This window comes from Sturnira hondurensis, unplaced genomic scaffold (assembly GCF_014824575.4).
Source record: "Sturnira hondurensis isolate 20B ecotype Veracruz unplaced genomic scaffold, ASM1482457v3 Scaffold0019006, whole genome shotgun sequence".
NCBI lineage: Eukaryota > Metazoa > Chordata > Mammalia > Chiroptera > Phyllostomidae > Sturnira > Sturnira hondurensis.
In genome coordinates this window covers 6,784,016-6,801,286 of record NW_028091637.1, presented here as the reverse complement: position 1 = coordinate 6,801,286, position 17,271 = coordinate 6,784,016, and the positions used below count along the sequence as shown (strand labels likewise).

Sequence of the window (17,271 nt, the reverse complement as noted above, 5' to 3'; positions counted from 1 at the left end):
AGAGAACCTGGTTTCACTCAGTTACAAAGAACATTAAAGATAACATCTCCTATTCTCCTTCCAAATTCCATCAAATAAATCCAAAGTACTCTTGAGGTGTTGCTGATATTGAGGACTATTCATTCACCAAAAAGTCAGATTAAGAAGGCTCTCACTTATCTCCTGCTTTCGAAAGCTCTTGCCACTTCTGTTTACCTTAAACTAGAAAAGCAATGCAGCAACGGACTCTTTCAGTCATGTCCTGAAGAATCAAAGGATGAGACGAATGATCAATCAGGTCTATTTCCCTCAGTTTCTGGGAGCACCATGTTGGTTGATTCATTTTTAAAAAACATTAAAATCATGTCACATATATGTTCTTAGTAAAAAAAATTATTTTTCACCTTATTGTACTTGGTGTCTTTTTTGGCGCTCCCCCCTACAGATACTGGTTTCTAGGGAAAATAAATAAATTATTTAACTGTATATTTCACCCGTATTTCCAATGAAGAATATCAAGTAATGTTTATTAAGAAGCACTTAATGAACTTAATGTTTATTAAGTATTGTTTATATGAGAAGCACTTTGCTAAATGCTTGACATGTATCACCTCAGTTAACCCCTACAACTTTATGAAGCAGATACTATTATAACCTCTGGTTTAAAATGACGATTACGAGTATGGGACTTGCCAAGGGTAAGTAACTTGCCTGAGGTCAAACACCTGGTAAAGAGCGCAGCTGACCTAACCCCAAGAACCTGGCTCTAAAGACTGCCTTTTTAGCCACTTCAACAACTTCATTTTTATCCTAATGTACCTTACTACAAAAGTTTCCTTGGCAGATTATTCACAGATAGGTCCTAGTTATAGAAACATGCTGTAATTTCCTAAACCTTTCTTCAAGCCAAAAACTAAAGGATGCTTAGGAAATAAGCAAACAAACAAAAAGCCTTAATCTAACAATAGCAAAAGTACAGTAAATTGTATATCAAATATGAAATTCTTACAATAAAAATTTATTGAGAGTTTGGTAGCTACACAAATGACTTGGCTGCAGGAATATGGTACAACTATAGATATTTGCAAATGTGGTTTTCCACTGAATTGGCTCAACAAATTTGTATCCAGTTTCACTCCATTACTCTAAGAGCAAAACACTACGCGATGATCTAGTCTATAATCCCTATCACATACTAAATTCTTAGAATTTGGATCCTAAGGACTATGAGAAGCAAACACTTGCTCAAATAGATGTTACTCTAGCCCTGACCAGCATGGCTCAGTGGGTTGGGCATCACCGGCAAAGCAAAATGTCAGTGATTCAATTCCCAGTCAGAGCACATGCTTGGGTTGCGGGACAGGCCCCTGGCTGGGAGTGTGCCAAAGGCAACCAGTCGATGTTTCCCCACCCCCATCTCTAAAAAGAAATAAATAAAATCTTTTAAAAATAGATGTTACTTTAAGTGCATTTGTTGAATGACTAGTATAAATGTAATTTGAGAAAGTCAAGAGTTCTATTTGAGTAAGTCTACCAGAGACTGTTAGCATTCAACAGGTCTATTAGAATTAAGAAGCGAAAAATGTCCTCATTTCATAGACACAAATGTGGGAAACATTCAACAATAAATTTGACCATTGCTTAAGCATAACTAAATTGGCATGGTATAGTAAAAGAATTCAGGACTCTGGAGTTAGACGTCTGGATTCTAATCATTGCCCCATCACTTAGTAGCTAAGTGACCTTGGGCTGGACATGTAGCCTGAATCTCCGTTTCTTCCATATGTCTAACAGTTACGATGCCTTTCTTTATGGGGTTGCTGTGAAACTTTAAATATTATATGAGAAGCATCTACCCAATCCTTGGCCTATGGCAAGGATTCAGATAATATAATCACTATTTGTGGGCCAGTTATTCGTATTATTACAGTGCATGTTGACATCAGAGGCCTTTGTTGGAGGATATTTACCAGACCAAATGGTATAAATCAGTTGGCAATTTCTACTTATATGTTTATCACTATATAGAAAAGAAATTAACTGATAAATTACTGAGAGATAGCAAGTTGTATTATCTCTGTTTACAGACTGGAAAAATTAGAGGGTGATTTCAGTTATTTGGCCATATTCTGAACAGTACTGAAATTTCAGTAATGTTCCTTCTAAAGACACAGGTTACAAAGAACTGTGACATCCCTGTGTTATCATTAATGCACCTGTTAAAATAATCCCAAGGGCTTAACACAAGGCCTAGAGGTTTCTCTAGATAACACTGCACATCTGTTACTCTAGTGGTGGTGCAGGGGCGGGGGGGGGGATGCCTTTGGCAAGAGTAGACACTCAGGGATCCAGGCTGAGAGAGTAGAAAACTAATATTTTAAACATTACCAATCATGGTGCCACAGGAAAAGACAGAATTTTCCAGGATGTCGCACTGGATGCAGCTATGTGCTCAAAGCGGTGACGTTCATCACCTTCACTCACCACTCACTGGGCCTACCCCAGCACAAGAGAAATGTGCAATTCTACATTGGAACAGGAAGGCAGAGACCTGGACAACTCTGGTTAGCAGTACTGATGACTACCTTAGAATCCTAGGAGTTACAGAGCTTAAGTTTAGCAATATGGCATTGTTTGTTTCATCTCCCTGAAAAATACAGGCAACTCCTTAACACAATGGGTAAATACTCAAATGACGCTTAGCAGCAAAGAAATTGTTGCATATCTATAGGTAAATCATTTATATGGTACTAAGACTACTAACATACACAGCTAAAAAATCCATTCACATCATAGACCAACAAACATACACTTTATCATAGGAGCAACATAGCAGGTAGTAGGGTGAACTACCTACTTTTTCTTGGCAATGTAAGTAACTGGCAAAAAGTAGGTGAAGCAATCATCAGTTGCATACATTATTTATAGCCAAGAAAAACATAATGACTCTATATAACCTATTAGATAAAAAGATGACCAACTAAAACAAACTATAAATATTTAAGTTCAAATTATACATCAGCTTTATCAGCAGTATCTATGAATAATGTATAATATGGAAAGACAAGAATGACCTTAAAGCTCTGTTCAATGAAACCTGTTATTATTGGGGTAGACATGTGAATGTCTATGGCAGTAGGCATAACTTCCAGGAAAATTAAAATAAAAGATAAACAAAAGAAGCAGAAGTAACAGGAAACAGTAAGCCATAACCAAAGTTATACAGAGATAAAACCAATAACACTCTGATGCTTCACGTGGAGAGAACTTAGTCAGCAGTTTTTTCACTCTCTCTGGGCTGCACATTAGATGCATCCGAGGACCCTGAAAATGCGGAGCCTGGCTCTAATCCAAGAGACTCTGATTTAATCGATCCAGGGGAGTGGAGCCCAGCCACAGCTGCGTTTTTGTTGTGGCTTTATTGTTACTGTTTTGTAAAGCTCTCTAATGCACATCCAGGCTTAAGAAAGGTTAAACTAAGGGATATGGCAGTCAATCAACCTAAAAATAAACTTGCAAATAATGAGTTCTGCAGACAGGTACCTACTAAATAAAAAAGAAATATTTGTGCCAATGGGGAAAGAATTTTATTCCACGCATTGACTCTTAAAAAATAGTCATCTAGTATATATTCATCTCTATTATAGCTGATTAATTATCAGAGTGATATGTATTTTAAGTACATACTCTTTTAAAAATCAAGGTTTCTTTAAAAGGGAAGGAGAACTTTAGTTTTCTTTAAAGCTACTGATTTTGTAGTAAATGAAGATATAAAATGTATAAATAAGCCAACATAAATTACAAAGATACAATCTGAATGCTGCCTTCACCTTGTTTCTAAAGTACATCACGGCGCGTCTATGGGTTGTTTTATTTGCTGGAGAACACACTATCACCTGCATGAACACATGCTGACAGAGTTCTCTGGACTTTAAACCATAAACTTAGTAATTCTGTGGTCCCATAAACACGAACAAGGGGGAGTTGACTATTCAATAACAAGGAGACAGACATGAAATAAAAAAGAGCTAACTTTTTATAATATAAAACTAAACATAATTTTCTTATAAATGTGTATGTCTTTCTACAGGAGCTTATTCCTCTCCCACCTTAACATGCAAAATATATATAGTCACTATTCAGTGAAAATTCTAAAATATTCTTTAGTCACTTGTTAAACCAAGCTTATACAAATTAGGGAAAATGATGTTGAAATGATATATGAAGTAAGATTTAGACAGCTTAAGCCAGTAAGAGTTGTATGCACCTATCATTTTTGTCTAAGTTTAGAAAAAGATCAGACAACTTGTGCAATGTTCATCCCTTCTAGAAAACTCTTTAAGAAAATCTACATTGTCTACTACATATTATTTTTGTGTAAGTGATCTTTCTTATGGGGGAAGGAGGTGTGAATTTAATATCTGGATAAATGTGGTACAGCACAGAGATAGCACTAGAGGATGCAGGAGCCTCAGGGCAGAGAGGACCGTAAAAGATTAAATCCCTGGAAGTCTAGGCAATAGAACCACAGGCTGAAGTCAAGACTATCTCCACCTCCAATGGACAGGGACCCCAACTACCCCTGGTAATACAGAGTCTGGGATTATTCATTTTCAACCAATTTCTCATATGTAGTTTTTTACCATTTCCCTAACTTGGTTGTCTATATTTCTTGAGTCGACCCCCTTGCTTGCTGTTTGTTGAGTAGATTGAGACAAGGAGGTTTCCATCACCTGTTAGCCTCCCCTCCCTGGAATGTGGAGATCTTAGGTAGCCAGGAGTAGGGAATCAGAGCACAGAGAAACAGTATGGAATGTGCCAAGTAGATTGAGGTAAAAGGGAACTAAAATCTCAGACTGGATCGAAGAGACCCATAGAAGAAGGCGCTCTTATTATACCAGCTCCAAGGGAACAAGTAAAAAAAAAGACACGGGTAGGAAAAAAAGATTACGGGCCAAGAGCAGAGGCTGTAGGTAGGTAACCTGAATGATAGCAGAAGAGGGAGTCTGCCCCAGAGCCTACTGGCCCCCATGGGTTGTCCACCCAGAGCACTGGCTACTTGGGAAAGTGGGGAAATGAAAAGCAGAAATCATTTCTTTTTATTCTGCTCTCATCCTTTCATTAAGCATCCCCAAATTCCTGGTCTTTGCAAAAATTTCTAAGTTTGCTTTAATGCTTTATAAGGTTAAAAACTTATAGCTACTGATTTTGACTTTTGTGCTGTTTGGCATCTGATTTTTTCCTTGTCCCAGGGATTAATGGTGTGCTCACTGAGACAAGAGCACTCAAACGAATGGTGACAGAAGTCAAATCCTATGAGAACTAGTCATTCTGACCATTTAAAAATATACTCTGATATTTTTAGTTACATTTAAATATAATTTCTCAAGAATGCCCTATTCTTTACCACACTGTCAAATATCTAAAATTCTAAGGTCTGCTTCATGAGAAGCTAGGAGGTTCCCCCTCCTTCAGAAAAGGAGCAGAGAGCTCAGAAGGGAGAATACTCCTTCCTTTCTTCCATGCTTGTCAGGGGAAGTGGAGAGGAAGCACACACCCAAGATGTCAGAGCAAAGAAGGTGCCTCACACATGTGTCTGTTCTTGTGGCAGTACCAGACTGTTTTGACTACAATGGCCTTATAGTATAGTTTGATATTAGGCATTGTGATTTCTCCAACTTTGTTCTTCTTAAGATTGCTGAGGCTATTTGGGGTCTTTTTTGGTTTCATATAAATTTTTGGAATATTTGTTCTAGATCTGTGAAATGTGTCATTAGTATTTTAATGGGAATTGTGTTGAAGCTTATAGATTGCTTTCAGTAGGATGCAAATTTTAATCATGTTAATTCTTCCAATCCACAAACACAGTATGTACATGCTTCCACTTATTTGTATCTTCCTCAATTTCTTTCTTTAGTGTCCTACAGTTTTCCAAGTACAAGACTTTTACCTCTTTGGTTAAATTTATTTGCAGGTAATTTTTTTTTGTTGCTACAGTAAATGAAATTGTTTTCTTAGTTTCTCTTCTGATAGGTCATTATTAGTGTATAAAAATGCCATCAATTTCTGAATATTGACTTTGTATCTTACTACTTTGCTAAATTCATTTATTAGGATCAAGTAGTTTTGGGGTGGAGCCTATAAGGCTTTCTATTTTTTTCTTTTTATTTTGTTAGAATCTTTTGTTTTGTTTGTTGTCTTTTAAAATTTTTTTTAATTCAATAAGTTTTACATTTATTTTTTATTGTTGTTCAAGTATAGTTATCTCCATCCCCCCAACCCCCACCACTCTCTCCTAACCACCCACCCCTAGAAGGGGAAGAGTCATCAAGGAACATGGATAAAGGACCCATGGACAGAGCCAAAGAGGGCAGGATTGAGAGTGAGCACAGGGCTTTCTATGTACGATATTACGTCATCTGCAAATAATGGTAGTTTTATTTCCTCCTTTCCAATTTGGATGTCTTTTATTTCTTCTTGTCCAATCTCTGTGGCTAATACTTTCAGTATTATGTTGAGTAAGAGTGGTAAACAGGGACAGGACACCTCGGTCTTGTTCCTGGTAAGAAATCCTCGTTTCTGACATGTTCCCAATTGATTTCTAATGAAAACATGATTTGCAGATTAAAAGTTTTAATATTAGAATATAGTCACAGAAAACTGAGTTAATTTATAATGATTAAGTCAAACCCCATGGAAACAGGTATAGTTTACCTATTTTCATCTATCTGAGAGTCTAGTTTATTCATTAATTGCAGTGTGTGATTTAAAGTTTAAAAGGAATCAAAAAGACAATGGAGTTAGACATATTCCATTTGAAACTTGAAAATCTAGTTGCATTCCATAATTAATTTTCCCTGTGAGCTAGGACAACTTAGAGTCCTCTCAAGAGAATTTAAAAAGTTACCAAATGATCATCTTAAAATTATTTCAAAAGGCAATGTGTGAAGTCCTCAGTTAATTTACACTATATTGCTCTTAAAAAATAAAATGTAAAAGTACCCCATGGCTATTTTCCTATATATTCTTCCTTTGAAAAATTGCTTTAAAAATAAAAATGTGACTTTTAATGAAGAATATGTACTGTTTGTTTATATAAATGTAAAAGTAAATAATTACATATCTTTTAGGATTTTAGACAAAAATGACCACAATTAAAAACAAGTACAAGAAGTATAAAGTTTTGATGTTACTCTACCTACCTTTAATGTGATACTATAATGTCCAACAAATGTTGCTTTTATCCATGACGTTGAATGGGGATCACCCAGGAATTCTATGTGATACTGTTCCACATTTCCATCCAGGTCATAGGTCACATATTCCCCTTTAAAAGGATGAGGGCAAAGTATCCCTGGCCAACTTTCAAAGAAAATTATTTTTAATTATTTAGATGCTTTAAAAAAGGCAGACATCCATACATCAGTCCAATCATGTATCAAATTTCTTCTTTGAATTTTAATAACTTATTTTAAGAACTTAAACATTCATACTTACATACTTTAAAAGTAGAATATTCATATGATACAAGTAACCAGCTGTGTCTTTATATATGTAGAAAGCTTTGAAACAGTCACATACTTAAGATATATGTAAAATATAAAGAAAATGAATTATAATACAAAAGAGTGATCTCCAGGGTTTACAAGAAATATTTAGGTACTACTAATGGGAACAATAAAAGAAAAAAGATTCATAAGATTCATGGTAGAGTTAAATCCACTCTAGCAAATCAGAATAATTACTAAAATGTTAACCCCCTGACAGGGCTTCTCACAGGGTAGGAGAGAGCTGGCATTTTCTGAGCCAGGGCTGCCGAAGGAATACCGGCAGGGCAGGCTGCAGTAACACTGGGATTGTAAGCAGAAGTAGCTCTCAGCAGTTCAAGATTGTCCCCTTTCCCCCCTGTCTTTTCCCCACTGGCAGGTGAACAAACTGCTGAAAATCCTCAGTGCTAGATATAAAATCTATCCTTTACTAAAAGGATAAATCTTTAGGGGTGTGTTTTCTCATGACATACACGACAAGAAACTCTAGAAGTTCCTTGATATGTTTTATTTTTTAATTTGGCAATCAAGTTTTAACTACTTTACCTATTTTTCTAGACTCTGACCTCCTCTTCCAAAGATAAACCACAAAAAAAGGAATTAAATAAAGTCAGACAGCTGTGACTAAATAATGTCCAGGGGAAGTCTGACTGGATTTTATAGGTCATGACCGAAAACATGCATGTCTATATACCCAAACATTCAAACATCCGTACAACTGCCAAGTTCTGTTTCAATTTGTGGCACTATAGAGTGAAAAGATAGCAAGTTTCAAATGTGGAGACCCAGGCTCTAGCTCTGCCTTTGTCAGATGAGAGGCCTCGAGTAGGTAATTCACACTCACTGTAACTCTAGTTCCTCACTGTGCTGTTTCAAAGGTGAAACAAACATGTGCTTTACACATTTTAGTTTTTTGGCAAATTAATAGATTGTGAAATGTCATCATTATGTACCAAATTGTGTACTCCCTACAACAACCCAATTTATACTGTTGAAGTCCTAACCCCCAGCACTGCAGTTCAGTCTTTAAGCAAGTAACTAAGTTAAAAGGTAGGCCCTCATCCAGTATGACTGGTCTTCTTATGAAAAGAGATCAGGACACAGGCATGCACAGGGAAGAAAACTATGTGAGAGAATACATTTATTATTTTTAAGCCACCAGTCTGTGATGCTTTGTTTTGGCAGCCCTGGCAGACCACTGCAGCCATATACAAGGTCTGTCTGGAAAAAGTCCAGCCATTGTTAATATAACAAGAACAGTTTGCATGACATTGATGAAACCTGGTAGCCAAGGAATGCACATGCATGAACAATGATGACTTACACACTGTACTAGTCAGTGGGGGTGGTAGACGCCTTGAGTGAGTAAGTATACCGTGTGGCCATCAATGTCTGAGTGAGTAGAGCAACAAATCTGCACCAAATTTTGTGTTAAGCTTGAATGTTCCTCTGCAGAAACTATCTGGATGATTCAGAAGGCCGCAGCTATGGCAACTGGTGATTGGCAGCTTCATCATGACAATGCGCAGGCTCATGCATCATGTCTCATGCAGAGATGTTTGGAGAAACATCAAATCACGAGGTGACTCAGCCCCTCTACAGCTCAGATTTGGTATCCTGTGACTTCTGTCTTTTCCAAGAACTAAAATGACTTTTGATAGGGAAGATTCCAGACTGTCAATGAAATTCAGGAAAATACAATGCTGCAGCTGATGGCGGATGGGAGAACTGTGTGAGGTCCCAAGGTGCCTACTTTGAAGGGGACTGAGGCATCATTGTTCTATATACAATGTTTCTTGTACCTTGTATCTTCTTCAGTAAATGTCTCTATTTTCCATATGATATGGCTGCATATCTTCTGGACAGACCTCATATAGTTAAGATAATTGGTACAACTGAGAAGTAGAAGGAATGATACCAAACCTTTTTTGCCTCATTTAGATAATTATTTATAAAGTAAATAAGTTAAATAAGTTTAAAACCTAAAGAACGCATATAAATCATGCTGTAAGGAATCTGAAATCACAAAAATACAAAAACTCATGCGTTTTTTGGATGTGCTGACTATAGATTATTGATATTCTACTATCAATTGATATTCAAGTTACAAAGTCATAAATGTAGAAACACAACTAGCATACCCAACGCTAAAAGTTTTTACAGATCATAAATTAATAACTGTAAACTAATGAAAGAAGTTCATGCTTAGTATTATTAATGTAAAAAATTTGATCCCAGGAAGGTGACAAGTCCCAGTTAGAGTTGTCAGGAGTGCACCAGTCACCAGGGATGGTGCAGTGTGAGAGTGAACAGTTGTCCACTGCTCCCTGGACGCTCAGCAGAGTCCTGTGAGTTAAGGGAAAGGGTGTGGAAGGCTGCCTGGCAACCCTCCCTCATGGAAAAAGAAGGAACGAATTGAGCCAGCCTATCTGGAGGCCAAAGAAGGTTGATGCTTTGGAAGAATTGGAAATGAAAATGAAAAGTCAAATGGAGGTTCGGGACGTAATTGAAGAAGACCATTTGGTTATTATCAGGTTCACATAACATTATCTTATTGCTATGCAGAAGTTCTCACTGAGCTGTGTTTAAGAGCAAAACTCTTTCAAAGCTAAGTTAGAAATCCACATTTCTGTAGGAATCCACTCAAAAGGAGAAGACTTCAATAGGCAGATAAACAACTAAGAGTCAGTGGCGGCTGCAATGGAGACCTGATGTTCAGCTTAATGAACACCAAGGAACAAGTGGGTCCTTTAGCCTAATTAACAGCTGTTTTAAAATAACTACACTGACTGTTGTATTTGTTTCAACTTTCTGTAAAATATAAGAGGCTCACCTTTACTGCTATTGATTTATACCTCACAGCAATTTTAAAAAGAATTCTTGCCAAGCAATATCAAATTATACATAGCAACTACTCCATTCAGGATTTCTAACACTTGAGACATAAAAGAAAGAAATATTTTGCAATTATGTGTAAGGTGAGCTGCTACTTTTCTGACAGAAATTCTGATATAATTGCTTTTTTACATCTAACCTATTGGGCCCAATAGTATTCAGTTTAAATTATCACTCTATAAAATATAGATAGAAAGAGATGACTCCTAAAAATAATTAGATGCCAATAAAATTTAAAAGCTTCTGTTCATTATTTAAAACATGGTACATACAGAAAATATTGCAAGCTAATTTAAAGATGAGTCGAATGTCTAAATAACTGTGGCACTTTTGTATTTCTTCAGGGGGTGCAAAGGAGTCATTTTGATTCCCAGTCTGCATGTCTTGGCTCAAGCGGAAGGCACGTGACTGCAGGACAAGCTGAGCAGGGGCAACGGACGTAAAAACAAACATACTGCTTCCCTCCAGCTGCTACATCTATCATCTTCTCTGACTTGCTGTGACTGAAAATAGACGATGTCCATTTTTGCCCTCACTCCGACTTCAATTTCAGTTCCTAAACTGTCCATGATGATAGTGCATTCTGCATATCTACTTTCCAATTTTTCACTTTCACTTTAATGAGAAATTATGAAGCGTTGTCTGAGGGCTTAAGGGTGAAGAGGGAGAGTAAGAGTAGGCAACCCAACAGAAGTACATCAGAATCACAAGGCAAGTGTACGATCAATGTTAGAATCTGTATGTAATGGAAGGTAAAATGTACAAATGCAAGGTCAAAAAGAATCTGCTTGGAGGAAAGGGGGACATTTCGGCAGAACAAGTAGTAACTTCAACGGGAGTGGAAGTATATCATAAAGAAACTGATGTCCTCTACATTTCTTATCCATTGGAGATGATCTTTAATATGATAGTTATTGCCCTCAATAGAAATTGAAGCTTAAGCATGTATTTACTTATATCCAATGAGAAGAAGTAGATGATTTATTTTCAACTGTGGTTTGGGTGTTTAAGGGGAGAGCAGATTTTAATTGGGCCCCATTCCTGATCTGTGAAAGAAAATGGATGAGTTGGAATCATCAATAACTGAACATCATCTGCCAAGAAATATCTGGGCTGTGCCTAACTGCAGCAGCTGTCAGGGAGAGGACCCCCCCCCCCCCCACACACACACACAGAGTAATTAATCCATAGGCAAAGAATGCAAATAAAAAATAATCAAAATATTTTACAATACTGAAAGGATCTAGTAAAAATCTCAATTTATAAATTTATATGCTATATCTATAAGTATCACTGTATTGGTTTGCTAACTAAAGGATATATTTTATTACTAAACTATTTTACTGCATTACATTTGAATGCAAATATATTTTTTATAAATTAATTTTCATATTCATGAGAAACCTTTGTATGTCTGTGTAAATATGCCCAAGGTAGTTATACTAAATGGAACCCCACTCTGTTTAACAATGTGTCTTACTATACTAAATAAGATTTTTTACTTTTAACTTCTATACTCTTTTTAACTAAATACAATGCTATTTTCAATTTTTAAAAACCAAGGCTGCTTAACATTATGGAGATAGTTTTTCTCTTCCTTGTACATGCAGATAACCTCATCCCCAAGCAGAGAGACAAGACAAAACCCAAAAGCAAGAGGCTGGTATTTATTTTTATAAGTATGTAAGTATGTGCTATCTCACAATGTGGAGGTAAACATAACCATAATAATTTGATTTTCCACAGAGCTTGCCTATTGGAAAAGAAAGTCCTATTCTATTTACAATTATTTTTCTTATATAAAACTTAAATAGGCACATCTAGAGCCGATCAGTATTTCTTTAGCTTTATGAGAGAAGGTCAACTCTTCTAAGAAAGACTAACTCTGAGATGCCGATAAGATTGAGTTTCTGAGCCTTCCAGGCTAGGCTAAGGCCCTGGGCTCAGGAGAACTGACCCAGATAATGCTACACTACTGAGGGTGTCTGCCGCCAGGTAGCTGGTTTTTCCAATCAAAAACTTCCGCATCTATAGCACTGCTTAATTAAGAACTGATTTTTGCCTGTTTTAGTAGATTAATCTATAGTCATACTCTACAATTGCAATTTATCCTGCTACCATCTTTCCAATAAGCAAAGAGGAAGTTACAGCTGTATTTTGCAGGCATTTTGATGATCCTGATCATAGATTAGAGAGAATTTAGGGACTGGAATCAGTTGTGTTTCATTTGTATTTCAAGTCCTAACCCTCAGCTGTAAGCACAGAACTGCAAAAGAAATTCCTAATCAAATTTCTAACATAACATATCAGATATAGTGTCAAGAAACAAATCCATTTCATGAATTAGGTTATTGAAACTTAAGAATTTTTTTGCGTCTCCACGCCCTCCAGTCTCCTGCTCACCAGGCCACGCCACTGAGGGCTACCATAAGCCTGACCAGCAGAAGCTGCAGGCCCTGAAGGGCATGGCCAATGGCCCACGCATCAGTTCTATCCAGGCCACCACAGCAGCGGCTCTGGGTGAGTGCGTGATTAGAGGCAGGACGGGGCCCCTGGCGGGGCTCAGGCCTGAGGGGGGAGCCATTTTTTATAGTCGCAGGCACACAGGCTGTGTGGCACTGCATGGAGCCACCTCAAGGGAGTCTGCCAGAGCAGGTGCCGAAGACCTGTACCCCGCAGAGCCTGGGCCAGAGGCCGCTTCTGCTGCACCTCCGCCGCCCAGCTTCCACCTGGGAGCCTCGTCTCCCTGCTCCTCCCTCAGGGTCTGGCACAGAGGCTGCAGAAACTCAAGATTTTCATTAGAAAATACACACTCTCTATTTTCAAAATGTTAATTTTAGATACGACAAATGACTTGGGACTACAAATACCTTCATAAGTAACCTCATAAAATGAGTGTTTATAGCCATGTCTTCAAAATATTTGTTCTTACCTATTTAGTTTCTCTTCATACCCATCCTAATTATTACATAGAAAATATACATATAAATGTATACATATATATGTTTTCTATATATATTTATATAAACACATGGGAGAGCAAAAAACAATGGGAACTTATTTATAAAAAACTGTGTATTTATTCTTACATGTTTAAACTTCAGTCTCCTTCAAAGTACTCTCCATCTGATGCAGCACACCTGTTGAGATGTTTTTCTCCACCGCTCAAAACAATTTTTGAACTCGTCGATTTTGATGCCTTTTAGTACTTCTGCTTTTTGTTTTGTTTTGTTTTTTGTTTTCACCTCTTCCACATCAGCAAAACTTTTCCCTTTGAGGACATTTTCATCCAGGGAAACAAAAAAGAAGTCTCCAGGGGTGAGACTGGGTGCATCGGAAGGGTGGGGCACGGGAGACATACCATTTTTTGCTCCAGAACTACTGAACACTCAGCACAGTGTGGGCAGGTGTGCTTGTAAATCATCCAGCGTGAAATGGGCAATCTCACTGAAAGAGTCTTCGAAAGACATGCACTGAAGCCAAACGCAGCCTCGCACAAAAACTCCAGCGGACACACTGATACAGACGGGTTGCTAGAACACACACCTAGTGGAGGAAGCCTGTCCTACAAGGGCCCACCCTCCAGAAGATAATTCCAGTCTTGAGGGGATATATAATTGCATATATATTTTTAAAACATCTCACATTTGATGCCTAGAAAGCCGTTAGTAACAATGGATACAAATCTCAGAGAGATTTCCACATTTCCAAAGATACTGAATGTATGAGTTTGCTAGGGCTGCCACAGATAAATACCACCCCCTGAGATGCTAAACAAGAGAAAATAATTTCCCTGCAGTTTTGGAGGCTAGAAGTCCAAAATCAATGTGTCAGCAGAGTTGGTTTCTCTTGAGGCCTCTCCCTGGCTTGCAGGTGGCTATCTTCTTGCTGTGTCTTCATGTTGTATTCCTGGTGTATAGCACATTCCATGTGGTATTCTGTGTATTCCTGGTGTTTCTTTGTGTGTATAAGTCTCCTCTTCTTATAAGACCACCCAGATTGGATTAGGGCCCACTTAATGGCCTATTTTAACTTAATCACCTATTTAAAGGCACCAACTCCAAATACAGTTTTACTCTGAGGTTGGACTTTCGGGGGACACAATTCAGCCCATATCTAGATCTGTGACTTAAAGGCCTCTTGTGTGTTTGTCATGTCTGTGTTAAAATAAACTCATTACAGTGTCTCTATGAAAGCAAACACATTATATTCTTTGTGGAGAATAGTTCAATATGAATGCAAACAAGGCACCATGAACCAGGGTATCCCAGCTTTAAAAATGTTATGAGGGAGAAGGTAATATAAAATAGCAAAGGATTCAGGGAAGACAGCAGCAATGTTGTTATTTTGGGTTGGCCAAAAAGTCTGCTATGTTTTTCCCCAAAATAAAGACACATTTTTCACTTGTGCCAATAACTGTACTGATCTGGATGTTTTGAGTATGTTGGCTATCTCCCACTACTGGCTTCTAGTGGGTAGAAGCCAGGGGTGCTGCTAACTATTTTCCACTGCATAGGACAGCCCCACAGCAAAGAATTATTTGGCCAAAATAGTACCAAGAAACTTCACAAACCACTTCTGACATGTTTGATCAGTCATAGCACATTCTCCATCTACTGCTCAAATCCTTTTTTGTGGTTCAGTTGCATTTTTACTTTTCTTGAAATAATAAAGCATAAGATGCCAATAATGGTGTAAATATCTTCTTCCATGTACAATATTAAAATGGCTCCCTCCAAATTCACCAATTTTGATGAGTTTTTTTCTAATGGATGCTGATATAACAGCTGTCACAATACAATCAACAAAATTGTTTCAAATGAAGTTAAAGACAACTAAGCACTACTAGAGCCATTATACTGAAAAAAAAAGTAACAGACTTTTTGGCCAACCCAATAGTTTCACAGTTTCCTGATCTTCCCAGAAGCACAGGTAGAACAACTATAATATCAAAAGCAAACCCTGACACACAACATCTATAACATGATCGCCATGTACATGAACATGAAAATAGGAGCAGGCAGGTATAAACTACAGACATTACACACATTATTAGTATCTGTGTGTATGACAGAAACAGAGTGGGCAGAGGCAGGCAACCAGAGTTCTGATGGGTTTGTGAAATAAAAACAAAACTGGAAGCATTAGAGCAGTCTGGGCCTTATGAACACTTAAAATTCACCAACAAAGCTCCTTTTCAGAGCAAAAGCTCATACTGAAGAGAAACTCCTGGGAGTATAACTCAAATAGAAGAGGACAAGAACAATAAAAATAAAGCAAAGACATGGTGCAAGTAACAGTGGGGATACAACACTCAGGGCACAATCCACAAAAGAAAAAAATAAGCTGGACTCCATTAAAATTAAAAATACTCTGTGAAAGGTGCTATCAACAGAACGAAAGGACAAACCACGGACAGGGGGAAATATTGCAAAACACATAGCTAATAAAGGACTGATATACAAAAATACACATAACATAAGCTCTACTACAAAATGAACAACTTGATTAAAAAACTGCAAAAACCCTGAATGATACCTCACTGAAAAATATATGCACAAGGCACATAAGCATGCAAAAAGATGCTCCACATCGTATGTCACGAGGAAATGAAAATTAAAACAAGACGTAACTGCACACCTATTAGAATGGCCTAAATTCAAGAACACTGAGAACACCAAATGCCAGTGAGGATTGGAAACAACAGGAACTCTCACTCATGGCTGGTGGGGATGCAAACGAGTGCAGCCACTTTGGAAGACAGTTTGCCAGTTTCTTACAAAACTGAACATACTCCTATCATGTGATTGCACTCCTTGGTATGAACTAAAAAAAGTTGAAAACTTTATATCCACCCCAAAACTTGCACATAGACTTTTTAGCAGCTTTATTCATAACTGCCAAAACTTAGAAGCAACAAAATGTCCTTCAGAAGGTGAATGGGTATATGAGTATAACCTGTGGTGCAGACAGACAATGAAATATTATTTACTGGTAAAAAGAAATGATCTATCAAGCCTCTATGTTCATGAAAAAACATAGAGGAAACTCAAATGCACATTACCAGTGAAAAGTCGATCTGAAAAGGCTAGATATGGCATGATTTCAATAAGAGAGCATCCTGAAAAAGACAAAACTATGGAGACAGTGAAACGACCCACGGTTCCCAAAGAGGTGCCCTCAGATCCAGTCAGCACAGTAGATGCAGCCTGCTAAAACATTTACATAAGATCCAAAAAACAGTATAATAAATAAATAGAAGATATAAGAAAAACAAATAATAATTTTAAAACTAAAAATACAATAGCCAAAATAAAAGCTCAATGCATAGCTCAACAGCAGAATAAATATGACAAGGAAAGAATCAGTGAACTTAAAGAAAGAATAATAGAAATTATCCAATTTGAAGAACTAAGAAAAAAACAGACTTAAAAATACCTATTCTGACTTCCTTTTCTCTGCTTGGAGGACAGGAATTCATTTCATATAAAGTGCCCAACAAGAAAGGATGATAGTAAAACCCAATATAAAGTTATTATGGTAAAAATGACTAACATCCCTATAAAAAAATGAAAGCATACCTTTAAAGAGATGGTACCTGAGATTTCAATATGGGTTAACAGAAATTAAGAAAATAATGTAGGTTGTGAAACATATATAAATTAGAATTAGAAAACCTGAACGAAATAGGTGATAGGAGAAAAAGAAGACTTGAAAAGGGAGATGATGAAACTTATAAAAGAATTTTTAAGTTTTTCAATAAAGACTAAATTAGAAGAAACACAAAAGACATTAAGCTCAATTAATAATAACTTCAGAAAGATAAAAAGTAGAAATCAAAAAAATAATT

The 17,271-nt window shown here is 37.1% G+C and overlaps 1 protein-coding gene across 1 annotated transcript in view; it reads right to left on the bottom strand.

The window, feature by feature from the left end:
* The window catches only part of ZCWPW2 (zinc finger CW-type and PWWP domain containing 2), a 100,248-nt gene that overhangs the window by 55,221 nt on the left and 27,756 nt on the right, over positions 1–17,271 (bottom strand). The window contains exon 4 of the mRNA XM_037070749.1: positions 7,182–7,341. Within this exon, the coding sequence (XP_036926644.1) occupies positions 7,182–7,341 (160 nt within the window). The remainder of the gene's footprint in view (positions 1–7,181; positions 7,342–17,271) is intronic.